This window comes from Rhinolophus hipposideros, assembly GCF_964194185.1.
Source record: "Rhinolophus hipposideros genome assembly, chromosome: 14".
NCBI lineage: Eukaryota > Metazoa > Chordata > Mammalia > Chiroptera > Rhinolophidae > Rhinolophus > Rhinolophus hipposideros.
This window is the reverse complement of record NC_138060.1, coordinates 50865871-50893201: the sequence shown is the minus strand read 5'-3', so window position 1 is coordinate 50893201 and position 27331 is coordinate 50865871. Positions and strand designations below refer to the sequence as shown.

Genomic DNA, 27331 nt, shown 5'->3' with positions numbered 1-27331 from the left:
TTTATTATGCATTGAAATATTCAGAATCTTTTTTCAGAAGATTTTGAACCAATGGTATATTTCTACTTTCTTGTGTAGATTGTTGAAGTGACTTATTTCAAATATCCATTTACTAAGTTGAGGTGAGTCTAGAATTCAGATATTAGATGTGGGTATACATACATCTCTAATAATGTTGAACTTTTTGTTGAATATATTTTTCTGATTAAATCTGTAGTTGAGGCAAGATAGGCCATTATTTACTCTATTTTAACCCCTACTGGTATAAATTCAAATGTTCAGATTCTTCTGGGAATAGCTTTTATTGTATATTATATCACATAGACTATACCACAGATAGATACTATTTCATGTATGCTTTTTGAATGACATGTTTTGGTATTAAGCATAATTTTCTGTTAAGTTTGCTAAATCCTTACTTGCTGACTTAATTTTTATTTTGTTTTACTTTATTCCTTATTTCAGAGAATCTTTTCCAAATGATCTTCAGTTTAATATTCTAATGAGATTTACAGTTGATCAGACTCAGACACCAAGTTTAAAGGTAAAAATTTGAAGTCTTTTGAAGACATTGTAAGAAATTGAAGTATTTTAGTAATAACGTTATGTTTATGTTTGTATTTCTGTCACATGAGAAGCTGTTCAATCAGTGCATTTTGTTTTTATAAACTTTCAGACAGTCAAGCCAGCACTTCGGGACCAGCTTCACTCTTTTTGGAGTTCCAAGGTTTTTTTGTTTTTGTTTTAATATGCATTATTTCTTTTCTTAACTCTCTTTACAACTCTGCAGTGTTTCAGATAATGTTTGTATGCATCTGTGTTGAACTACTAACCTTTGTAAGCCTTCCAAGCATGCACATATTTGATTTCAAATGTTACTCAAATGCCAGGCTATCCTATGGAGAAGCTTACAGGAGATACACATTTAGATAGCAACACAAGTATGGCCATCTAACCCTAAGCTAGTAATGCAAACTCGCTCTATAAAGTCTTATCTCATTTTATGTTTGTGATTTCCCAATACTTTTTAAAAAAATTTAGAGTTTAAATAGGTATTTTGGGTGAAATACCAGTTTTACCTATATTTATTTTAATAAAATTTTTTTCAAATATATGGTGACGGAAGGAGAACTGATTCTGGGTGGTGAACACACAATGGGATTTATAGATGATGTAATACAGAATTATACACCTGAAATCTATGTAATTTTACTAACAAATGTCACCCCAATAAATTGAAAAAAGAAAAAGAAAAAAATTTTAAGTTTAATCTCAATGCTATTCTCCCGTTCTCCTTAATTGAAATAATAACTTTTTTTCGTTTTGCATTATGATATTTCTGATGTGTGCATAAAATTTAGAATCAGGATTAATTTTCTCAATTGTTATTAGCACACATTTTCCAATTAAGTTATGGGAAAACTAGGTGGATTCCAATTTGTGATTAAATTTAACAAAAAATAATGTAATATAAATAAAGAGGTCCTGAATTCTTTACTAAAGATGTTTTTTGTTATTATTTAATGAGATTAAAGTCAGGGAAATAACAAGCATATATACATTTACAATCCTTGTATTTTTCTGCTCTATTCTGCACGAAATATATTTTCACAAGCATTACTGCCCAAGACTGATATTACTTTAAGTTTCTGAATATGATTTTGCCTTAAAAATCATGATTATATTTCTTACCAGGGTTGATTTTCACTCAACATAGTGTTATTTTCTCAGAACTGCTTTGTGAAACGGATTCCATCTATTTTGATTTTGAAGTGACCTGAAGAAGGAGAATAATTTACTTGATATTATTGATAAATAATTTTTGTACTTTTTTTTTGTTCAAGCCATTGTGCTAGGCATTTTAAACTTATAAGGGAATATAAAACTTACAATTTTTTATCATTATTATCTATAATACATGGTAAAGTAAACTATAATAGGGATTATGATTTAAGTGCTGGTGGTAGGTATTCAAGTGCTATTAAAAATGTATGTAGAAATGTTTCATGGGCCAGTGGAAATGAAGATTTAAATAAACTATTAGCTTAAGAAATAAGGGTGATAGGGTGAGTTGAGGGAGAGAAGAAAGTTTCTAAGACCTGAAAGGAAAGACAAAGGGAAGAGGGAAATGGGAAACAGACAACCTAAAATTACCTTTGCTATTGGAAAACATTAACTGGAGACTGGAATCACAGGCTGTGTGTGTGTGTGTGTGTGTGTGTGTGTGTACATACATATATAGCTTTTCTATTACATATTTTAAATATACACACTTTACAGTATACATACACACACACAATGCTGTAAGGAAAATCACTCTTCAACTCTTAATTAATTTAATGTCTTAGGATAGCAAGGAGAAGTTATATTGGAGCAATTCGTACCTCATGCCAAAAACAGAAGTAACTTTCAGATGAGTGACAGGATTAAGAATAAAAAACTTAAGAGGTTATAGAAAAACACAAATAAATTAACTTGAGTATGTGATATGTAAAAATTCTTTATTGAAAAAAATGATGGCTCTTTCAGACAAAAGATGAATGCTCGTATATTATTTTATATCTCTCACCGAGTGTCATGTGTTTAAATGTCAGAAAGGAAGCAATAGATTAGGGGGAAATGGTGATGCAGAGTGATTTTATTTGAGTAATATTTTTTTAAATAAATGTAATTTTTGTTGACCTGTTTTTCTGGGTTTCACAAATTTGTTATAGAATTATACATACCTTACCAACTACGTTAGTTTTTCTTCTCTGTAGAAGAATGCATGCTTATGTAATTCAAATTACAGGTTTGTGTGTGTGTGTGTGTGTATATATACACATATATATATATGTATGTATATATGTATACATACACACACACATACATAAATATATACATACATTTATATATATAAAACCTTGTGAAATATCTTACTAAAATGTAAATCTCAAATGATTATAAGTGTTTTGTGGTTATTTTGCCTGTTGGTACAGTAAATATACCTATTCTGTGAAACCCTTTTAAAATTTTGCATACCTCTATAAATTTCCAAGACACTGCGCTAGTTGAATCTCATAGCATAGATAAATTATTCAATTAGTAATGGTGGCAAATTCAAAACAAAATGATCATTTTTTTTTTGAAATTTACTATAGCACCTTTCAGCTATTCACCCTGATAGAAGTAAGTGACCAAACTTCAAGAACCCAGAATCTTATGTGCTGCCATAATTTAGTGGCACATTTAACCGCAGTCCCTTTCCCTCTCCTCCATACATTTTACCCAGCATGGCTGATAGGTTAACTCTTGATTTTTTTCAGTGCATTTCTTAAAAAGTTGTAATTCTTAAAATTCATTCATTAGGAAATGAAGAATTTAATTGGATCCCTTCTGGGGATTTTTGTCTATTTTTTATTTTTTTACTGGAAGCAGATAGGGGAAACTATACAACTGTCAGAAACTTATTTTAATGTTTTACTTCCTGTATATTAACTTAGCATTTGTACTTCCCAGAAACCTATTTCAACAGAATGAGAAAAATGACACTAAGATTAATAATAAGGGGAGAAAGAGCATAGAAAAACTGATTACTTTTATCTGTGGTGATATTTTTTTCATTGTTACTGTTTAATCATACATTTAAACCTTCCTTTTTCTAAGTCAGCAAATCAGCATTTAGTAAGTGTTTAGCATCTTCTGTATCTACGGACCGTGACACTGTGCCAGGTGACATTTCTTTGGGAACCATTATTTAGAAGTCCAGAATGTTTGAAGATATGACTTCAAAAATAATGGTTCTCACCCTTTTTTTCTGGCCCAGCATACCTGAAAGAGGGGAACTAATATAACAGTGGCTTCCTATGAGAATAAAAAAGCTGTGTCTAAGGAAGAAATATGTGTGTGTTGCCCCTCCTCCTGCTTATTTTGAATCCTGCATCCCACCATGTACCCACACATCAGGAATTCCTGGGAGAAAAATCAGACTCTTTAAGCCTACACATACCACTTACACAAATAAATGTTGTCTTTTCTCCAGTGGTACTTATGTAAAACTTTTTTGTAACACTTCCTGTGGAAGGTAATTGTAGCAGTTGATGGGCCTATTGAAGAACCTGATCTCATTGTGGGAGTCTTACTATATATATTTTACAGAAACCCAAAATTGTCCACCTTAATTGACCGCTTGACTTATAATACCCTATTTCCAAAATACTTTGGCTCATTTCCCAAAAAGTGAAATGGCACTCAGTTGGTAAAAACTGACTCCCAAGGAGTCTAGACAAGACTCAGCTATAAGCTCTGAAGGGCAGACTCAAGAAGTATATAATCCTGTCAAGAGAGTCTTCAGCAGTTGTTCAAAGATAGGGAATGAAAAATAAGTTCTGCTATGTGTGAAAAACAAAAATCCGCATTATCATATACTTGTACCTCAGCTGGGTAGGTGGTTGTATAATTTCTTTGTTTTTTTAAATTTTCTAGTCGTCAAAAAAATAATCAGCTGTTTCTGAAGTGTTCTCAGTGTCCCTCAAGGACCATCTAATTATCCTCTCTCGTGCTTACCTCTGCAGGTGAAGGTTGCTATCCTTAAATATATAGAAACTCTGGCCAAACAGATGGATCCAGGAGATTTTATAAATTCCAGTGAAACTCGCCTAGCAGTATCTCGGGTCATCACTTGGACAACAGAACCCAAAAGTTCTGATGTTCGGAAGGTATGTTTTAATATAAGGTTTAGAATATAAATTAGACAAACAAGTCAGTCATTTTGGATTGCCAGTGAAGGAAGCTAATGTTATCAGGATATTACCAGTTAGCATTGAGCTATTTACCTGGCGATATGAAAACCTTTTTTAAAAAATCATCTCTTACGTTATTTTAAGTTATATACAATTAATATGAATATAATTTTCAAACTTAGAATAAAAAATTTACCCTTGCTATAATCCTCTCAACCTCTAATCTTGTAACCATTCAAAATACTCCAAATCTTTCCCCTTGTATTTACCTATGTATTTCAAATAAGAGCTTACACTGTTTCTTGACTTATTAATTTTAGGCATTATCTATTGATCTGTTGATAAATTTAGTCATTATATATCTGTCTATCTGCCTTGGTAAATGAGGACTTAGCTTTCCCATACCATTCCCACATCCTTTCCTGTAACTTTCCCATAACCTTCAAAATACTTGTAAATCAGTTGGTCACCAATGGAAAAGATTTACTTTTGACTTTGGAAGTATTCACTCCTATACCAAGTGGTTTACTACTGCCTCCTTTCTAATGTTTTTTTAAGTATCTGTTAATATTTTTGACATCTGCCTCATGCCTATGGCTGATATTTTCCATGTGTTCAAAAACACAGGTTATTTATTTTCTGGGAAGCTCCTTCCTGGGCCTTCTGTTCTCTTCACCATTTCCTGAGACTTCTCTTTACCCTTAATCATTTATTTCTTGGATCCTATATCTAACTCTGTTTACTCTCTTCCTTGATAAATCATTTCCTTCAATGTTTGCTGCAAAGGAGTACATAAAATATAAATTTTGTGACCTTTATTTCTAATGATGAACACTTCACCAACGACAATAAAACATATAGTCTTCTCCAGTGCATGTGGACATTCTCTAGGACAGGCCATGTGGTAGGCCATGAAACAAACCTCAGTTATTTTTTTAAAGGATTAAAAATAATACAAATTTTGTTCTCTGACCACAGTAGAGTGCAATTAGAAATCAATAACAAAAAGAAATTTGGGGAACCCACAAATGTGGAAATTAACATACTCTTAAATCCCTAGTGGATAAAAGAAGAAATCAAAAGGGAAATTAGAAAATACATGAGATGAAAGAAAATGAAGACATGACGTACCAAAACTTATGGGAAATAGCTCAAACAGTGTTTAAGAGGAAATTTGTAGCTGTTGATGCCTATAGTTAAAAAAAAGAAAGATCTCAAATCAATAACCTAACCTACCACCTTATGACACTGGAGAAAGAAGAGCAAACTAAACCTAAAAAAAGCAGAAAGAAAGATAATCAAGATTAAAGTAAAATAATAAATGAAATAGAGAATAGGAAAACAACAGAGGAAAATTAATGAAATCAAAAGCTGATTCTTGGAAAAGATCAACAAAATTGATGAACTATTGCTAGATTGAACAAGGAGAAAAAAGAGAAAACTCATTACTAGAATTAGAAATGAAAGCGGGAGTATCACTATAACCTTACAGAAATAAAAAGGATTATAAAGGAATACTACAAATAATTGTATGCCAATAAATTAATGTAGATGAAATAGACAAATTCCTAGGAAGACACAAACTACCAAAACTGACTCAAGAACAGACATGTAAATGGAACAAGAGACTGACTTAGTAATCAAAAACTATCCACAAAGAAAAGCCCAGGTTCAGATGGCTTCACATGTGGATACTATCCAACATTAACACCAGTTCGTCACAAGCGCTTTCAAAAACAAGAAGAGGAAGGAACAGTTCACAACTCATTCTATGAGGGCGTTTTTACCATAATACCAAAACCAGACAAAGACAACAAAAAAAAAGAAAACTACAGACCAGTATCTCTTAGGAATATGGATGCTTTTAATCCTCAACAAAATACTGGCAAACCAATCCTGCCACATATAAAAGAGAATTTTATACCATGATCAAGTGGGATTTATCCCAGGAATTCAAATCTGTTAATGTAATGCACCATGTCAGTAGTAAAAATTAAAAAAAAACACATGATCAATAGAAACAGTATCGACAAAATCTAACATCCTTTCATGATTTGAAAAACAAAAATAGCAATGGAAGCAAACTTCCTCAACCCAATAGGAGGCGCCTACAAATATCCACAGCTAACATACTTAATGGTGAAAGACTGGATGCTTTGTCCCTAAAATCAGGAACAAGACAAAAGGATGTCTGCTCACACCATGTCTATTCAACATTGTACTGGGGGTTCTAACCAGAGCAGTCAGGCAAAACAAACAAAAAAAATTAATAAAATGTATCAAGATTGAAAAGGAAGAAGTAAAACTATTTCTATTTGCATATGATATGATCTTATATAGAGAAAATCCTAAGGAATCAACAATGAACGATTATAACTAATAAACAAGTTTAGTAAGGTTGCAGGATACAAAATCAATATACAAAATCAATTGTATTTCTAAATAGTTGCAATGAACAATCAAAAATGATATTAAGAAAATAATTTCTTTTACAATAGGATCAAAAAGATTCAAATACTTAGGAATAAATGTAACAAAATAAGTGCAAATTTGTAGTAGAAAGTATGAAACTATTTTGAAAGAAATTAGATCTAAATAATTGGAAAAATATCCCATGTTCATGGATAAGAAGCCTTAATATTGTTAAGATGGCAGTACTCCCCAAAGTGATACACAGATTCAATGTGATCTCTATCAAAATTCAAGTTGGTGTTGTAGAAATGGACAAACTGATTCCAAAATTCACATGGGATTGTCAAGGACCCATAATAGCCAAAACAATCTTTAAAAAGAACAAAGTAGGGGGACTTCACAATTCCTGATTTCAAAACCTACAGTAGTGCAAAGCAACAGTAATCACGACAGTGTGGTACTAGCATAAGGACAGATAGAAAGACCAATGAAATAGAATTGAGAGCCCAGAAATAAACCTCTGTGTCTATGACCAACTGATTTTCACAAGGATGCCAAGGCCATTCCATAAAGAAATAATAGTCTTTTCAACAAATTGTGCTCTAGGACAATTAAGCCATATCCAAAAGAGTAAAGTTGAATCCTTATATCTCACACCATATACACAAATTAACTCAAAATGGATCAAAAGACTTAAATGTAAAAGCTAAACCTATAAAACTCTTAAAAGAAAGCAAGGGTAAATTTCATGATCTTGGATTTGGCAAAAGATTCTTAGATATGGTACCAAAAACAATCAACAAAAGGAAAAAGATAAATTGTATTTCATCAAAATTAAGAATTGGGAATGTTCCAAGAACAAGAATGCTGATGTGACAGTAGAAATCATTGGCATGTTTTAAGTAAGGGAGTGATACGATCTGATTTACATTTTTAAAGATTACACTGATTAATGTGAGAAAAATTAACTATTGCTGTGTTGTGTAAGGGAGAAGAGGTTAGAAGGGTAGAGCTGATATTGAAAGGTACCTGTTGTCATCTATTGTACTAGGAAATCACTAGAAAATGTCTCAAGCTGATAAATCAAGAAATAATTATATAAGCTTATGAATGCCTAACAGAAAAAACAAGCATTGCAAGGAAAACTCTGCAGAATTGAACAGGGGAATTAAGAATTATTCAGTTTCGTTTTTTTAAATCTATAACTATGTATTACTTTTACTTAAAGACTTGAAAAGTGATTTTTTAAATAAATATAAAATATATCTACTAAAGCAAATATGACATTAAAATATAAAGTAACAGAAATGAAGGACTTCATAATATGCTTTTACTATTTATATCATGTCATATTTTAAACCTGTATTATTTAATGCAGAAATAGAGGGATAGATCAATGGCACATAAAGGAGGGTCCAGAGACACCCAGATTAGTTCGTGATAAGGGTGTCACTCAAGTCATAAGGAAAGGATACACTCATTGATAAATGGTTTAGGAACAGTTGGGCTGTTGGTCTCAAGGGAGGAAATAAAGCTGAACCCCATACACCAAAATAAACTATAGATGGAATAAAATATACTATAACAATTATTAATTCATTTGCTCAAATTAATTTGAGGTTGTGATTCCAAAAAAGACACAGGATCATAAAGTTTTGCAACCAGCTTTATTTAAGCACTATTAACATTTTTAGAATATAGACCTACACATTGTATACTTTGTTGTTGATTTTAACAAAATAGGCTTATGTTATAGCTGTTGTTTTATGTTTTTTCTTTCGTCTGTGTGTAGTAATCCTTTCCCAATTTCTTCATGTATAAAGCTACGTCATTGCTGTGTAGTACGCCATTGCTCCAATGTAACGTAATGTAACCATTCCTCTAGTATTGTATATTCTAATGCCATAAACATAGAACACTTAGATTTTCGTAGAGTGGGGTCAGAAAAGATCCAGAACAAAAATGCACAGGTCTGGATACAAGTCACTGGGGTTTCTGTCTTCTCTCAATTTTCTGTGTAATCTGAATTTCAATTTGGCTTTTAATAACAGGCAATTACTTGAGAAGAATTAAGGAAATGTGTAAGTTTTCTTCATTGATCTGCATAAGCTTTGTTTTGCCCCCACTTCCACAAAAAAGTTAGACTAGTTTTAGTTTCAGATTGTAGATTTGTTAGATTTAGCTGCTTGACTGAAGGCTAGATTCGGCCAGTTAATTTAATAACATATTGAGAAAATGAAATTTAAACTGCTAAGTTGCTTTGGATGAGCTTCGTATAGTTTAGGGATATGCGTCCTTATTTTCATCCATCTTTCTTGTAATCATTTATTAGGAAAACTGAAGTAGTCGTATATATTGATAGAATAATCCTGGAAACTGCTTAACCTTTGCTGTTGATTTTTAGGTCATATTTGTTATACTTTTCATATTCTCTTCTTTCTTTCAAAAAATAAATAATAGGTCAAATATATTCTTTTATTCTTTTAACAAAGAAATTTTAAAGCACGTAAGAACATCTTTTTCCCCTGGGAAAAAATGGCCTTGTGCTATTAAACAGAAATGTTGAGTAAAGAAAATGGTCATCGTTTGTTCACCACCCAGAGCTGAACACACAATGTGATATATGGATAATGTATTACAGAATTGTACACTTGAAATCTATGTAATTTTACTAACCATTGTTACCCCAATAAATTTTAACAACAACAAAAAACGAAAATGGTCTCCTTTGAGTAACCAAAATATATTTGTCTACGTCTTGTATGTCATTGTTTTCCAGGCAGCACAGTCGGTGCTGATTTCCTTATTTGAACTCAATACCCCAGAGTTCACAATGTTATTAGGAGCTTTACCAAAAACTTTTCAGGATGGTGCTACCAAACTTCTTCATAATCACCTTCGAAACACTGGCAATGGAACCCAGGTATTTTTCAGTTATTTTCTTGGCTATTGTATAATGTGATGGTTGTTTTAATAATAACTACTTTATTTCATGTAAATTTAACTTTTGACTCCAGTATGTAATTTTTGCATCTATATTGGGGAGCAGAATTAAATATTGTCCTTAAGCCTGTCGTGTTTATATTATAATTTGGTATACATTAGGGTGGTGGTGAATGGTGGCCAGAGTATGAACAGGGAAAGCAAACTGAACAAAGCAAAGCTGAAGGCATCAGCTTTGCAAGACATTAGAATTAGGATGTGCTCTTTAGATGAATCAATTCTTATTTGAGGACTAGATGGGATGTTTATTCCAGGGTTAACAAATAAGTCCAAAGAGAGTAGTGCTTAAAAAGTTGTGTTTACTTTTAATAATTACAGACTTGGTGGTCCAGGTGCTTGAATATACTGGATTTTGTTTTGGGGGAAGTTTGAGTAAATGAAACATTACAGTATTATATATCTATACATTAAATAGTAGAGAATCATTTGCATAATATGTCTAAAGAATTGAACTTAAGTTTTTAAAAGAGAGAGAGACCTTTGATAATGGATAAAGGAGAAAATGGATATACTTATGGCAGGCTTACGGTAAAGTCTGAGGGTTAAAAATAATCTGACAATTTCTTGGGACTAAAATCAGTTATTTTTTTTAAAGGATAAGATTGTTTCATTATATCTTTTTTTTTTTTTTTTTTTTTTAGATTTTATTGGGGAAGGGGAACAGGACTTTATTGGGGAACAGTGTGTATGTACTTCCAGGACTTTTTTCCAAGTCAAGTTGTCCTTTCAATCTTAGTTGTGGAGGGTGCCATTCAGCTTCAAGTTGTTGTCCTTTCAGTCTTAGTTGTGGAGGGCGCCCCTCAGCTCCAGGTCCAGTTGCTTTGCTAGTGGGAGTCTGCATAAGCTTTGGCAACCTTGTGGTTGACAGGACTTGCTCTAACCAACTGAGCCATCCGGGAGCTCAGCGGCAGCTCAGTTCAAGGTGCCATGTTCAATCTTAGTTGCAGGGGGCGCTGCCCACCATCCCTTGTGGGACTCCAGGAATCGAACTGGCAACCTTGTGGTTGAGAGCCCACTGGCCCATGTGGGAATCGAACTGGCAGCCTTTGGAGTTAGGAGCACGGAGCTCCAACCATCTGAGCCACCGGGCCGGCCCGTCATTATATCTTTAAGAGATAGGCAAATTCATAATCTGATCACATTTTTACTCCTTTGGTGTCTTTGTGAAAATTATTTGTAAAGCAAACTCAAGGAGGAATAAAATTTGAGCATTAGTAACGGTTGGAAGAGGGAAATTGGCTCAGAACAGGAAGCTAATTTAAAATAGTTAATTTGCGTTAGTGTTGAATCTTTAAGGAAAAAGGTATTGATACCGTGTGTCCCCGAAAATAAGTCCTAACTGGACCATCAGCTCTAATATTTCTTTTGGAGCAAAAATTAATATAAGATCCGCTCTTATAAGACCAGGTATAATATTATATTACCTGGTATTATATCATATCATATCATATCATATCATATTATACCCAATCTTATAGTAAAATAAAACCAGGTCTTATATTAATTTTTGCTCCAAAAGACGCATTAGAACTGATGGTCCAGCTAGATCTTATTTTGGGGGAAACATGGTAATATCTGAGAGCAGGAAGTGGGTGAAGAGAACAAAAAAAAGATTAAAGAGTTAGATTTTTGAATGGGGAGAAAGTTTTTCCCCACAAAAATTTGAGGTAAGTACATGAGTATTTAAAATATTGATGTATAATTATGGTTCTTTCATATTGTTCAACTTCTTGATTGTATGCCTTCCTTAAGAGCCTTTTAGTTGAACTTGCCTGTAATATGCTAATATTTATTTGACTCCCTCCATCAGAGTTCCATGGGTAGTCCTTTGACAAGACCAACACCACGTTCACCAGCCAACTGGTCCAGTCCTCTTACTTCTCCTACCAATACATCACAGAATACTTTATCTCCAAGGTAATAAAGGGGTAATTTTTCATCATGGCTTGTTATTGCAGATTTCCTTCTTAGAAAAACAGACGTTAACATAATTCCAGTTGATTTCCACTTGACTTAAAAGGTGTTAGATACATAGAAACTTAGCAAATTCAAAAAATTTAATGTTTATTCCCAAACTAATATTTTAAATTATAATGCATACATTATGGATGTTTTAATAAGTGAAAAGAAAACTTATGGACACGGCTTTTATAAATTATGCTTGTTACATCGAATAGCATAGTTATGTTCCTCAGATATGCTCATACATATCCAATAAATTACAAATTGTGTCTTTCAGTTATACTACTTATATAAATGTTGAAACCAAGTTACAATGATAGTGTTTAGATCTAATATTGGCAACCACCTCTAAACATTAAAAAAAAACAAAAAACCTATAGATAAAAACATAAAAAGAGAGGAAAAACTAGAGAAGGCTTTGTATATACTTCTTAAGAAAAAATGTAAAAAAAAAAACAAAAAAAAGAAAAAAGAAAAAATGTGACTGTGACATTGGTCCTTAATATAAAATAAAAATATGTATACTTTTCATACACTTAATGTTGTTCAAGCATAGGCTGTATTTCAGATGAAGTTATTGACTTGTTAATAAACTACTAGTTTTTCCTTTTTCTTGGCCTTTAAAAAGTTTGTGTAGTAGTCCATATTCGTACTTATTAGCTTGATTTTTGTATTATCCATATATATCACAACATGCTTCATCATATTCATTACAATTATAGGATACTTCCTCAGCATCTAAGAAAGAAAAATGTGTTGGAAACTTACCATCTAGGCTATTTCTTCCATGTTATACATATGTAACAATTTTGATAGCTAAATTTTACCAGCCTCAGTTGAATTTTAGAATTTGATTATAGAATTCATTTCAATTACATTTATGATCAGTTTTAAAAATTCTCTGCCTTACAAATTTGTGTAATTTTTCTCCTATTTAAGCACTATCATTATTGTGAGTTAATCACAGGAGTTAGCAAACTTTCTGTAAAGGGCCATATGGTAAATATGTTAAGCTTGGCAGGCCATGCAGTTTTGTAACCTCTACTCAACTCTGATATTATAGTGTTAGGTAGATAATACCTAAATAAATAAGCACTGCTGTGTTCCAGTGTTTTAGTTATTAAATTTAGTTATTAAATTTAGTAAATTTTAGTTATGGACACTGAAGTTTGAATTTAAGTAATTTTCATGTGTCATGAGATATTATTTTGATTTTTTTCTCAACTATTAAAAAATATTAAAAAACCTAAGATTTCAGGGTCATAGTTTGCCTAACCCTTAGTTAATCAGAATATTTCAAAAGTGAAAAGACAAACCAGTTGTTACATTGTTAGAGTCATTGTAAGCTGCCCTTGATGGATGGACAAGGGGATGTGTACTTTAACCATTTATAGCTGTCGATTTTGTTTTGCTTTGGAGAATATACATTGTCTAATTGTGTAATACCCTACATAATCTCAAATGTGTTTTTATTTTAAAACTGAACATAAATAAAACTTAGTTATTGTCTTTTTTGTAGTGCATTTGATTATGACACAGAAAATATGAACTCTGAAGATATTTATAGCTCTCTTAGAGGTGTCACTGAAGCAATTCAGAATTTCAGCTTCCGTAGTCAAGAAGATATGAATGAACCATTGAAAAGGGATTCTAAAAAAGATGATGGTGATTCAGTAAGTATTTGTATATTCTTACATTGTACTTTTTCATTAAGAGTTTTGTGGGGTTTGTGTTTTTTTTTAACTTTGCTTTCTGTTGTTTTCAAATATAATTTTCTAGGGGTCAGTCACACTACAAATATTTACTGAGTATCTACCATGTGCCAGGCAATGTTCTGGGTGTTAGATTTACAAGGCAAAATCACTGCCCTCAACTTTCTTGTATAGATTGTCAGGTAGACTGAGTCCTGTGGAGTTTTAGGTTAGAACAGAGAATATAGAGAATATAGAGTGAATCTGTTAGATTAAGTTATCAGAGAAGGCCTCTGTCAGAAGGTGACATTTGTATTGAGACCTAAGAAAGGAAAGGAGAATTCCTTAAAAGAAATAGCAAGTACAAAGACCTCTAAATGGGAACAAGCTTTGTATAGTTGAGGGTCAGTGCAAAAGCCAGTTAGTGGGAAAGTAAAACATCAGCCAGATCACATGGGTTTTGCAGGACCAAATAATACGTTTAGGTTTTTTTTTCCTGTTAAGTACAGTGACAGTGATTTGCATCATCAGTTTGTGTGACTCCAATTAAGAATATTATGACCTATCTTTCTGACATTTGTGAATATTATTGTTCAGTTTGTTGCTTCTGCCATTATACAAAGAGTAGGGTTCTTTTTGTTAGTTTAAGATTTTATTGGGGAAGGGGAACAGGACTTTATTTGGGAACAGTGTGTTCTTCCAGGAGTTTTTTCCAAGTCAAGTTGTTGTCCTTTCAATCTTAGTTGTGGAGGGTGCCGTTCAGCTTCAAGTTGTTGAACTTTCAGTCTTAGTTGTGGAGGGCGCAGCTCAGCTCCAGGTCCAGTTGCCGTTTCTAGTAGCAGGGGGTGCAGCCCACCATCCCTTGTGGGAGTCAAACCGGCAGCCTTGTGGTTGAGAGGACGCGCTCCAATCAACTGAGCCATCCAGGAGCTCAGCGGCAGCTCAGCTCAAGGTGCCATGTTCAATCTTAGTTGCAGGGAGCGCTGCCCACCATCCCTTGTGGGACTCGAGGAGTTGAACCAGCAACCTTGTGGTTGAGAGCCCACTGGCTCATGTGGGAATCGAACCTGCAGCCTTTGGAGTTAGGAGCATGGAGCTTCAACCGCCTGAGCCACCGGGCCGGCCCAAGAGTAATTTTTAATTCTACTTACACTTTTTCTCTGACAGCTTGTTTCTCAAAACAAGCCACACCACCATTTCCTAAGGAGTCTACATTTTCTCCATGTTTGCAGAATTGTAGAGCACTGCAGTGCTTCAACACATCTCTAGAGGACTTCCCTCCTCTGCCTTCCTGACTTCTTTCCTGCTGTTGTTTTTCTTTCCAGGTCTGTCTGGCAGATAGGCCTAGTAAACTGGACACTAAAAACCAGCTTACCACTCACATTTGAGGTTCCCTATCCCAAAGGCTGCATGTGGTAATAGTAACAGTTTAGTAAGGATCACTGCTTAATTGAGACTCCCTTTTCCCCTCCACCCCCACCCCAGAGATTGCAGGGTATAGGGTGGGGAGCTCAAGTAGTGGATTCTGGCAGTTTGAATCCTGGTTCATGGCAATTATTAGCTATTCAGATTATCACCTCTACGCCTCAGTGTGTTCATTAGGAAAATAAGGACATAACTGTATACCTTAGAAGTTACTGTGAGTATAAATCACATGACTCCACCCAGCCCAGACCTGAGCTCCCCTGAGCTCCAGATTCATACATCCAGCTGCCTGTTTGAGCTCCTGATCTTTTCCTTTAAAACTGTTCTTTCCTGTCTCAATTGATAGCAACACAACTTGCTTAGCCAAAAACCCTTGGACAAGAGTTGTTCTTGTCTCCTCTTTCTCATCCTCCATACTCAGTCTTCCTTGGCTCTATCTTCAGACTATATCCATAATCGAGCCACTTCTCACCATGGCCTTTCTGGTTCTAGCCATCATCATTCTCTCACCTGGATTATTAAAACAGGCACCTAACTAACTGGCCTCCTTGATTTTGCTCTTGGCCTCCTGTAGTCTATTCCCACTCCTATACTCACAACTTCGTAGGAGGTCCCTGTCTCAGAATAAAAGCCAAGGTCTCCACAGTAGACCTTGTCTGGCTTCATTTGCTTTCTTCCCTGTTTACTCTGTTCCAGCTACACTGGCCTCTTGGCTGTCCTTGAATTTACTGGACATGTTCCTGCCTCATGGCCTTTGTCTTGGCTATTCACTCTGCCTTAAACATTCTTCTAACTTTAGGTAGCCCCATGGCTAATTTCCTTCCTTCCTTCAAGTCTTTGTTTAAACAGCTTCTCCATAAATCCTACTCTGACCACCCTATTTAAGCTGCAGCCTCATTACTCATGATCCTTTTAGTACTGCACCACTTCTTGTGCACTAATCACCTTCTACCATACCATATACTTGACTCATTTGTGATGTTTTTGTAATGTCTCTGTCCCTCCACTAGAATGTAAACGACATTAGGGGAGACATCATTCTGTCTTTTGTTCACATCCCCAATGCCAAGACTGATGCCTGGCATGTCATAGGTGCACAGTAAATATGTGAAGAATGTGGGCGGCCAGATGGCTCAGTTGGTCAGAGCGTGAGCTCTCAACAACAAGGTTGCCAGTTAATTCCCACATGGGATGGTGGGCTGTGCCCCTGCAACTAAAGATTGAAAACGGCGACTAGACTTGGAGCTGCGCTGCGTCCTCCACAACTAGATTGAAGGACAACTTGGAGCTGATGGGACCTGGAGAAACACATTGTCACCCAATATTCCCCAATAAAATTTATTTAATTTTATTTATATATATATATATATATATATATATATATATGTATATACATATGTATATATATAAAGAACATTTGTAAAGCACCTAGCTAATGGCTTGGCACTTCATAGCTCAACAGGTAGTCGTGATGGTGATACTGACGGTGGTAACGAATTTGATACTAGTGTTAGTATCAGTGTTCGTATCGATATTTTGATAAGCATGTTAATGTGAAAAAACTCCATTGGGCAGCTTTCCAAAAGTTATACAGTCCTTTTTTTATAGGCCTTTTTTTATATAGGCCTTTTTTTTTTAAGACAGGTTTTTTTATTTGGTTTTCTTATACTTTGTTGACATATTGTCACTGTATAATTTACTACCTTAATAATGGAATCTGGCAGCTTTTAGTTCTGTGTTGCTAATGAAAGTCCTTTTGTGTTTTTAAATAAACTTTCAAGCATTAGGGACACACTTTATTAGAATTTTGAATTGATACTTGAAAATGAGTTAATTTGCTTTGCCTTCCCCTTCCTATTCATAGATGTGTGGTGGTCCTGGGATGTCTGACTCAAGAGCAGGAGGTGATGCGACAGACTCAAGCCAAACAGCCCTTGATAATAAAGCTTCATTGCTCCATTCCATGCCTGCTCACTCCTCTCCACGCTCTCGAGACTATAATCCGTATAACTATTCGGACAGCATCAGCCCCTTCAATAAGTCTGCTCTCAAGGAAGCCATGTTTGATGATGATGCCGACCAGTTTCCTGATGGTACGTTCTGTGTCGCACTGCTACTTCCTGTGTTTTGGACGACTAGTAATCTGAAAAAGGAAATATATATGCTCTTTTATTGTAAACTAAAAAGTAAGGCTCTTTGGACTGGTAACGTCTTGTCCTGTTTTCTAGGAGCTCCTTTCTAGTGGTTTGGTAGATACCTTCCCAAGAATGAAAAACAGAGTAGTCATCCTAAGGTCATCCTCAAGATGTAGGAAACCTTAATAACTTACCAGAAATAACTGAAACACGGTAGCTTATAAATTTTTCTCTAGACACCATTCAGTCATTAATTTTTATACCAGAATGACAAACCCTTTGAAGGAATACTCATTCTTTACAATCGTTTTTTAAGAGTGAAGTCATAAACAAACTCTTTAATAACATGTACTTAAGGACCAAATACGGGAAAAGCTACCATTAGGATTTGAAGTTGGCTTAGGTCTAAGCTCTGATGCTCACAGTGGGCTTAAGACTAAACTCTTTAACATTACTAAGCTCCATAGCCTGGTAAATTGGTTGACCTTTCTGAGTCTCACTTGTCACCTCTTAAAGAGAGGTTGGAAATGTTGTACTCCCTGCCCTTCTGATCACAGTATGCAGAAAGCTTCAGAAAACATGTCTAAACATTGGTTAGAAAAGACAAAACACTGCAAGTGTTGTAGTTATTTTAAATAACTCTACAAATTACATAATCCATTAATTGTTTTTAATTAAAGATTCAAGTAACGTATGGTAATATATCACTACATAGAGATAAATTTGAAAGTCTCCCCCGCAACACTGTCTTATGAGTCTACACTTAGGTATTTCTGGTTTTCCTTTATTCCCCCAATGTTGCTGTCAGTGAACATAGTTCTGCATAAACTTTTATGCACATATACACATAATTCACTCTAAAAGAGTTCTAGAATTACTGATTTAAGAGATATGTAAGTTTAAGTCTTGAGAATCACTACCCAATTACCAGCTTAAACATTTGGCCAGTTTTTAGTAGTGCTGATTTCCTCCCCAGCACAGAATGTTTAAACCTTTTTAATTTTTGTTACTGTGATGGATATAAAATAGATCATCCTAATGTTTAAGAAGATTTCCTTAATTTAGGGAAGTTGAGAAATCAGATATCAGAAATTTTTTTATATATATAATTTTGATGAGTGGAAAAATTTCTTTATTTGTATTTCCTTGACTACTTTAATGAGGTTGATGAATCATGTTTTTACCAACATGTCATGTTAAGAGACTTACTATATCACAGTATCACAAACGCAAAATTTTGAGAACTTACCAAACTAAGTTTAAATTACATAAGAAACTGTTATTGGTATCACTAAAAATGGAGTACCCAGGTATGGTGAGCCTCCTGACATGACACCATATAAATGCATACTGAAGTTGTAAGGATGAAATGATGTATATGGGATTTGCTAGAAATATTTCAGAAAATGGGGAGGGGCACAAAGATAAACTAAGAATGATAAAATCTTGATAATTGTTTAATCTGGTGGTAGGAATAAGGGTTTCATTTTACCATTCTCTCATGAATTTTTATTGTAAAAAGTTATAAACTAGCCTTGGTCTTTTGGGGATGACAAATGGAAAATAAAATTCTTCATTATTTTTTTTTTTTTTTTTACAACCAGCATTGTCCGTATTTCGTGTTATAAAGTTGTCATCCCATTCTTGTGAGAATTGACCTATAAAGTTACAGAATTAATATCATGTCTTTTTGATAGATCTTTCCCTAGACCATTCTGACCTGGTTGCAGAGTTGTTGAAGGAGTTGTCCAACCATAATGAACGTGTAGAAGAAAGAAAAATTGCCCTCTATGAACTCATGAAACTGACACAGGAAGAATCTTTCAGTGTTTGGGATGAACATTTCAAAACAATATTACTTTTACTGCTTGAAACCCTTGGAGATAAAGAGGTAAATGACAAAATATGTAAATCACACCGTTTTTCCTGTCTTATATTGCCTGTCATTGCCAATTAATCAAGCACTACACAGATTTGGAAATTGGGAAAATACGTAAGTCTCTTCTGCTGCTTCTTTCTGCATGGGATTGTTACTATAAAGAACTTTTTTTTTGTAAACCAAGTAGCTCAGCGATTTTAAACAGTTGACAATGGGAAAAATGAGAGGTTGCTAAGAGAACTTTCATAGGAGAGTACAGGATACTTGTTTTTCATATTTAAATTAGAAGTAAAACTTCCTTTTTAATAGAATGTAGTTGGTTCTCAATGTCTTACAAATTTAAGTCTGATGTTTTCAACTAGAGATGTGAAAACTTAGTTATGTAATGTACCACACACTTTATGCAGTTGTCAGTGATTCCTCCACCCCTCGCCCCAATATTAAGACCCTTAAGTTACAGACATAAGAAATGTAAAGGATTGTCTACAACCCAAAGTATAAAAACTTGAAATGTTCTTTCTTAGCCTACAATCAGGGCATTGGCATTAAAGGTTTTAAAAGAAATCCTAAGGCATCAACCAGCAAGATTTAAAAACTATGCAGAACTGACTGTTATGAAAACTTTGGAAGCACATAAAGATCCTCATAAGGAGGTAAGTTACCTGACAGTTAAATTATTATTTTGTTCTTAGTACTTATGATATTACAGTAGTTTTCCATTCTCCTCTGGAGATAAGTTCCAAGAGCCCCAATGGATGCCTGACACTGGATAGTACCAAGCCCTATATATACACATATACCTACGATAAAGTTTAATTCATGACCTAGGCACAGTAAGAGATTAAAAGCAATAACTAATAATAAAATAGAATAACTGTAACAATGTACTGTCATAAAAGTTATATGAATGTGATCGTTCTCTCTCTCTCAAAATATCTTATTGTACTAGACTCACCTTTTCACTAAAAGGAAGCACTTTACAGCTTCTCTTTGGCATGTCCGAATTGCCAGCATCAGTACTCTTGCACTTTGGGGCCATTGTGAAGTAAAATAAGAGTGACTTGAACACAAGCCCTGTGATATGACCGTCAATGTTATAACTGAGATGGCTACTAAGTGACTAACAGGCAGAGCTTAAATAGTCTGGTTATGCTAGACAATGGGATGATATTCATGTCCTGGGTGGAACGGAGTGGGATACCGCAAGATTTCATCACGCTGCTCAGAACAGCGTGTAATTTAAAACGTGAATTGTTTCTTTCTGGAATTTTCTCTGTAGTATTTTTAGACTGCAGTCGACCGCAGGTAACTGAAACCGCGGATAAAGGTGGCCTACTATATTGCATGAAACATAAATGTTGCTTGAAAAATACCCTGATTAATCATTTTCCTTAATGAACACCTACCTTGATTTTCAAGGTAATACCTGATTGAAATGCAAGCATATATTCTTTTCTATTAAGTGAATTGTGGTGATATGACCTTTCACCTAAAATAGGCCAGCTCTAGGAAATAATTCATCTGATTTCATTTTCTCTTTTGTTTCATTTTTAGTTTTTTACTTAGAGTTTGCCAGTCTTATTTTCACTTTCCATTTACCACTAAGAATTTGTTTTTTTAAAAATAACTGATGAAGGTAATCATTATTTTAAAGTGGTAAATTTGCCTATACGAGCTGGATATCTGTTGAAAGTGTATTCAGTAAAATAATGAGGACAGCTTTCCTGAAAGAGTCCTATCAACCTACCTCATTACCTTATAGTCATGATATCCCCACCACCACCAGTGACATTGATAAGATAATCTTGAGGATTTTTATTAAAATCTCAGAAATAATTAGAAAAGGAGATTTCAAATATGGACTGCATTTCTAAGAGAAAGCACCAGAGTAGTAGCGTAAGGTATCTCAGGTAGAACAAAGACATAAAAGAGCTAAAACTATAAAAATCTGATAAGAAAACATAGGTGTAAATCTTTGTTACCTTGGATTAGGCAGTAGTTTCTTAGATAGACTACCAGAAGTATAAGTAACCAACTGCAACAAAAAAAGGTAAATTGGAATTCATCAAAGTTAAAAACTTTTATGCTTCAAGGACACTATTAAAAAAGTAAAAAGAGAACCTACAGAATAAAAGAAAATTTTTGCAAATTATGTGTCCAATAGGAGACAGATAACCATAACATATAAAGAACTTTCACAACTCAACAACAAAAAGACAACCCAATTAAGAAAAGGGCAAAAGAACTGAATAGACATTTCCGAAAAGAAGATATACAAATGGCCACTAAACACACGAAAAGATGCTCAACATCATTAGTCATTAGGAAAATGCAACTAAAACCACAGATACCAGTTCATACACCACACTAGGAAGAAAGACAGTAAGAAGTGTTGGTGAGGATATGAAGAAATTAAAACTGCGTGGGTATTTCTTTTCAAAAGATATGACTGTGAACCTTATAGCAGAGAGAGCCATGACTTCTAAATCTATCTGGATTTTTATTCAGTGTTTATTTTTTTCAGCTGGTGTTTAGTAATGGTACATCTGTATCATCTCACTGAAGGTCTAAAATGCTATCTAATATTTATAGTTTAGTTACCCCACCTACTGACCCAAATAACATCCCTGTTTCTGCAAAAGATAAAGTTGACATTCTTGACATGTTATAGCTGAAATTAGCCCTGGGTCTTCTGACTTCCACTATATTTTCCACAGTACCTTTCCAAGCACCTCTCACATATTGAGAGCATAAGGGAGACACTACCAAAGTAGAATCAAAAACAGCAATTTTTACATGTTTTCAAGACCATCGTTAGAGATTACAGTCTAATCAGAAGATAACCATTTCTTCTTTTTATTGCAAAAGCAGTGTCTTAACCCTCCCTAAGCCCAATACAAAAGGAAAGAAAGTCATTATGGACAGAAGGGGGAATAGCATGCTAACTTGATAACATATTAATGAAATGTTTTATTTTGTAATGATGTGATAGAAAGGGCACGAGCAGTGGTGAGATGAGGACACTGATACACGCAGGGTCTCTGTGGGTACGCAGAGGATTCCACATTGTGGTCTGGGTACCTTGGGCCTCCACTTCCTGGCACAACTGGATCACAGCATGCTTTAAAAATTGCTTTAGCCAACATTAAAAGAACATGGAAGAAGGAAGAATGGTGTAATAAAGCCCCATGAATGCATCTTCCAGCTTCAACAGTAACTGACATTTTGCCAACCCTGTTTTATCTATACTCTTTATGTTTATTTGTTTACTATAGTATTTCGAAGCAAATCCCATATATTATGTCCTATTACCTATTTCATAAAATTTGTACTTCCAGGACACAGTATAATAAAGTTATAAAAAATTACTTCCAATGTAATTTCCTCTTTGCTTTAGGTGGTAAGATCAGCTGAGGAAGCTGCCTCAGTGTTAGCCACTTCAATCAGTCCAGAGCAGTGCATCAAAGTGCTGTGTCCTATCATCCAAACCGCAGATTACCCAATTAACCTGGCTGCAATCAAAATGCAAACGAAAGTAATAGAGAGAGTGTCCAAGGAAACACTTAACCTGCTTTTGCCAGAGATTATGCCAGGCCTAATACAGGTAAGCAACAAAGCTCGGCAGAATAAGCTACAATAGATTTTTTGGGATTCAGTTATTTTAGCCAACACTAATGGCGTGACCACTCTTGCCTGCTCTCTTGGATGATCAGAGCAAAGACTTGCCAGAACTAGCGCTGTTTGTGTGTGGTAAAATATACATAATGTAAAATTTACCATAAGCCGTTGTTAAGTGTACGATTTGGTGGTATTAAATACATTCATGATGTTATACAACCATCACCACTATCTATTTCTTGATTATAGGAGTACCTTCACTGCCAGGCCAAGGAGTTGAGGTTTTATTTAATAGTGAGGAGCTATTGAGTTCCCTAAAACTGAATGCTTTAGGGAGGTTAATCTGGAGACTTTTTGCAGGGTGGATTGGCAAAGGGGCAGCCTCAGAGTCAGAGAATTGCAGCTTTCCAGGCTAAATAAGAAAGAACCTGATAAGGAAGGCTAACAGTGGAGTGGAGGTGCCGAAGGGGAGATGGAAGGAGAGAAGGGCATGTCTCTGCCTGAAAAAGGTGGAAAAGTTCATCGGTCAGTAATGCTTTCTCTCCTCGGGACCTTTGAGATCTCATCTTTGAGTTGCATCTTCTGTCTCTGTTAGAATGGTACTTTTCTCAGACCCCCCAGCAGTGCTAATAAGGATTTTTCTCCCTAGGGTTATGATAACTCAGAGAGCAGCGTCCGGAAAGCTTGTGTCTTCTGCCTAGTGGCTGTTCATGCGGTGATTGGTGATGAACTAAAACCACATCTCAGTCAGCTCACTGGCAGTAAAGTAAGTAGTGCTGCTTTGTTCAAAGGATGGTGGCCGTGGTGCTTCCATCACACTTTGCGTGTGGTAAAGGGTAAATCTGTAGTCAGCTTTTAATAAGTCAGGCTTTGAGCTTCCAACTGACTCCTCCTACCTTTTGCATTTTAGCTATTTTGACTAACATCTGTCACTCAGGGGAAGTCACTTTGGTAGGGTGGTTGGTAGATTACTGTGAAAGAAATGCCTGCAGCTTCTGGTTATTCTCAAGAGCCAACTTACCCCTTTGCCACTCCCACAACCAAATCCTTACTCCCCAAGGACAGTTTAATTAAAAATAAAGAAGGTTATTCATAGATTGTGTCATATCTCTCAAAATATGGAACACTTGAACATATTTTAAATTTTCCCATATAAACTATGATAAAACATTTGTTCTCTTTTTATTCTTATTATGATCCATATAAATGTACAACTTTGATTTGGTATATTAAAATGAATTTTCCATGTAGTTCTTAAGACTTAAAAAATAAAATAAGTCTTTCTTTCCTCTTTCGTTGATACTATCAAAATCTTGAAATTTGTTCTAAGGGGTGAAGATAAACTGATTGTTGAGTTGTGGCTTATGAACTAGTTAACAGGAGACACACACCTTCATTTAAAGAGTTTCCCAAAATCCTAATAGGTATCATTACTCTGATCATATTTATTTTTAAAATAGCAAAATGGCAGAGCAAATACATACAAAGGAAAATGAGCTCAGAAATACACCTTACATTAAATACCTATGTAAGTTACAGATAGATTCTGTGGTTCTTAACCCTTTCTAGGTTATAGACCACTTTGAGATTTAGGTGAAATCTCATCCCAAGAAAAATAAATACATGCAGAAAATTTTATACAGTTTAGTGAGCCTCACGGACACTGGGTTAAAAACTCTTGAATCAAAGTTAATGTTAAAAAAGCAAACTTTCAACAACAAAGTGGTTTTCAAAGAAAAAAGTGTCCTAAATTTTGTGATCAATTTAACTTAGATCCTGATAATCCAGAGTTGCCTGTAGAAGAATTAAATTTAGCACTTGATAAAAATACTAGGCAGCCAGTGATGTTGCATATGAAGACAGTAGTTAGGTGGGAAAAAAAGAATATTTGGAAATTACATTAGATGAAAAAAGTAGAACACAGAATTGTATATACACTGATTACAGACTTTATAAAAATACGGTTTCATACAGTAAAGACTGCAAAATGATGCAGAGAAATCAGAAGCTTTTTTGTCAGGAGGACAGTGGCATAGTTGTCTAAGATCTTAGGTCCTGGGACCCAGGTGCCTAATTTCCTGTCCTGGCCCACTTCTTACCTGTGATCTTAGGCAGTGCCTTACACATTCTGTCTCTCGATGTCCTCATCTGTAAAATGTTGTAAAGATAAAAAGAGGTTAATGTAAGGCACTTAGTATATCGTAGAGCACATGTGCTCAAATGTTTGTCATTATCGTCTTAATGGTGACTTCTTTTTCTAAATTTACTTGAAGTTTTTTGTTATCACTACATGTTTTGAAAAGGCATGCTAGAATACTGTTATGAACAAACTGAAATTTAAAAAATTGTTGTTAATTCTTAATTATCAACAATAACTTGGGCATTATAATAACCCCTCAGTCTAAAATCTTCTTTTAAAACTCACAAATATGTATCTAATTTTTTTAATGAGCATCGTACTAGAATTTACAGCTGCTTGCTCCAATGTCTTATGTTTGGCTTGAATCTGCAGATGAAGCTACTGAATCTTTACATCAAACGTGCACAGACAGGTTCTGGAGGAGCTGATCCCACTACTGATGTTTCCGGACAGAGTTAGTAAAGCGGATCGAAGTGAACCAGGTCTCTAACAGGAAGGACAGACAGACCACCCTCATCAATGAAAGGAAATTTTCAAATACATCTTTTGGAACTTAACCATTGTTTCCTGGTTTTAGTTTTTTGTTTTGTTTTGTATTTTCTGTAACAGAGGGCTATCCTCAGTCTGCATGTAACTTTGATGATAGTTATTCCAAATTCAAGAAGCAGTATTAACAACAGTTGATCAATATAAAGTAATTTTTAATCTAACTCATCATTTCACATGTTTGTACTTCGTCTTCCCATTAACCTTTGCCAGTGTTATGATTGTATAAATTTTTTTTAATGCTGGTTAAACAGGAATGCTTAAAGCTTTAAAAGTTTAACTGTCTAAAACATTTTTTTGCCTTTATTCAAATGCAGAATAATATTTTTATTGCTCTTTTTTGAGTTTTGTTCCTTATCATGTCCTATGCTAGAAATATTGAAATGATGTGAAACAAAGCAGGACTAATTTGAACTACAGCTGGACTCTGTTGGTGTGATGGTGATACATGTCATTAGTTGCAACTTCTTTGAGGTGATCTGTAGTTTAAACCTAAAACCTCAGAGAGAAATGTTACAGAATCAGCCAGTTTTGTAAAACTGATATTGTTTGTTGGTTACTGATCTTGCCATCTTTATTTAAAACCATGTCCCCTGTATGATCCCTTAAGAAAGCTGCACCAAATCATCTGCCTGTTTTTTTCCTGATACTTATTAAAATAGAAGGTTTCATTGCAGGGTTTTTTTTGGTTTGTTTATCTTTGTTGTGAATGATGCATTTTTTTGTATTTATTAATATCAAATTCACTTATGAATAAACTTGATAATGGAAACAGACAAAAAAAAATCAAGTGCATGTGTGTCCTTGACGGTCTTCTGTTTCTCATTTAATAAACAAGCTAATTACAGAGACATGGGAGTTGACCAGCACCTTTTCTTTAAATGGTGGAACCTGGTTTCCTTTTACCATGAAATTGTCTTACTTGAAAATATTGATCCTGATGAGAGAGAAGATGGTGCCAAGGCTGTTATCCTGTATAATGGGCTCAAATTCTCTACCTCTTCAGGGCTAACACTTCTAACTGAGCTGCTGCCTATAGTGTCTTTGGCAAACTACTTAAATGGTGATTTTCTGTTACTTTTTGTAATCACCTTTTGCTACATCTACTCTTCATGTGCAGCCAAACTTATTACCGGTTTTGGTGAAAGGCAAATTAGACAATTTGGAACCAGGATACTAATGATTTCTCATCTTGACTTTTTTTTAATCTTAACATTAAGTGAATTTGACTGGAAATGCAAATAGCCATTAGGGAAGCAATTTGCTGTTGTTACAGAGTTATCTGTACTTTCTTTGTTTAATTGAAAAAATGTAGAAATGTATGTAAAGAATTTAAGACGAGTACTGAATGGATGATTTGTCATAGGCTTTTACCTTTGTTTCTGTTCTAGCAGCCAGAAAAGTATATCTCCTCCCCTTTCCCTGTAACAATTTTGTTTTCTACTGTTAATTACATTGTGTATTTATAGTTCTATGCTTACTGTTGTGCATATACTGGCAATAAAACTGTACATAACATTACTTGAAAAAATTAAAAATGTTGTATCAGTTGTTTTTCTATCTCACTGTTTGACAAGTCACTTATCTCAACTAGGTTTTTAAAAATCCTTGGAATCGATGGTATTCTCATGAATTTTATAAGTATATCTGAGGAAAAAAGATTTATCAGGAGTAGCAACCAATCAAATGTATGTAGCTATAAATGCATGTGTATATTATAGTTTATCTTTAAGACGAAAAGCCATTTTAAACATTGAACTCTTGCAATGTTTTATGTTCTATGACTTTTGGTATGTTTT

General features: G+C 34.4%; 1 protein-coding gene across 50 annotated transcripts in view; it reads left to right on the top strand.

The window, feature by feature from the left end:
- CLASP2 (cytoplasmic linker associated protein 2) overlaps positions 1–27097 on the top strand; it is a 143368-nt gene extending 116271 nt beyond the window's left edge. For 39 of the 50 annotated variants that reach the window (XM_081071341.1, XM_081071339.1, XM_081071329.1 and 36 more), the window contains 11 exons: positions 466–544; positions 4554–4697; positions 9913–10056; positions 11947–12053; positions 13618–13771; positions 17079–17307; positions 19047–19240; positions 19753–19881; positions 22626–22832; positions 23496–23612; positions 25359–27097. In XM_081071341.1, coding sequence (XP_080927467.1) covers positions 466–544; positions 4554–4697; positions 9913–10056; positions 11947–12053; positions 13618–13771; positions 17079–17307; positions 19047–19240; positions 19753–19881; positions 22626–22832; positions 23496–23612; positions 25359–25445 — 1591 coding nt within the window. In that variant the 3' untranslated portion in view covers positions 25446–27097. Of the gene's footprint in view, positions 1–465; positions 545–676; positions 728–4553; positions 4698–9912; positions 10057–11946; positions 12054–13617; positions 13772–17078; positions 17308–19046; positions 19241–19752; positions 19882–22625; positions 22833–23495; positions 23613–25358 lie in introns of all 50 variants that reach the window. The other 11 variants (XM_081071336.1, XM_081071330.1, XM_081071369.1 and 8 more) reach the window with 1 other exon arrangement.
- The last annotated feature ends 234 nt before the right edge of the window (positions 27098–27331 follow it).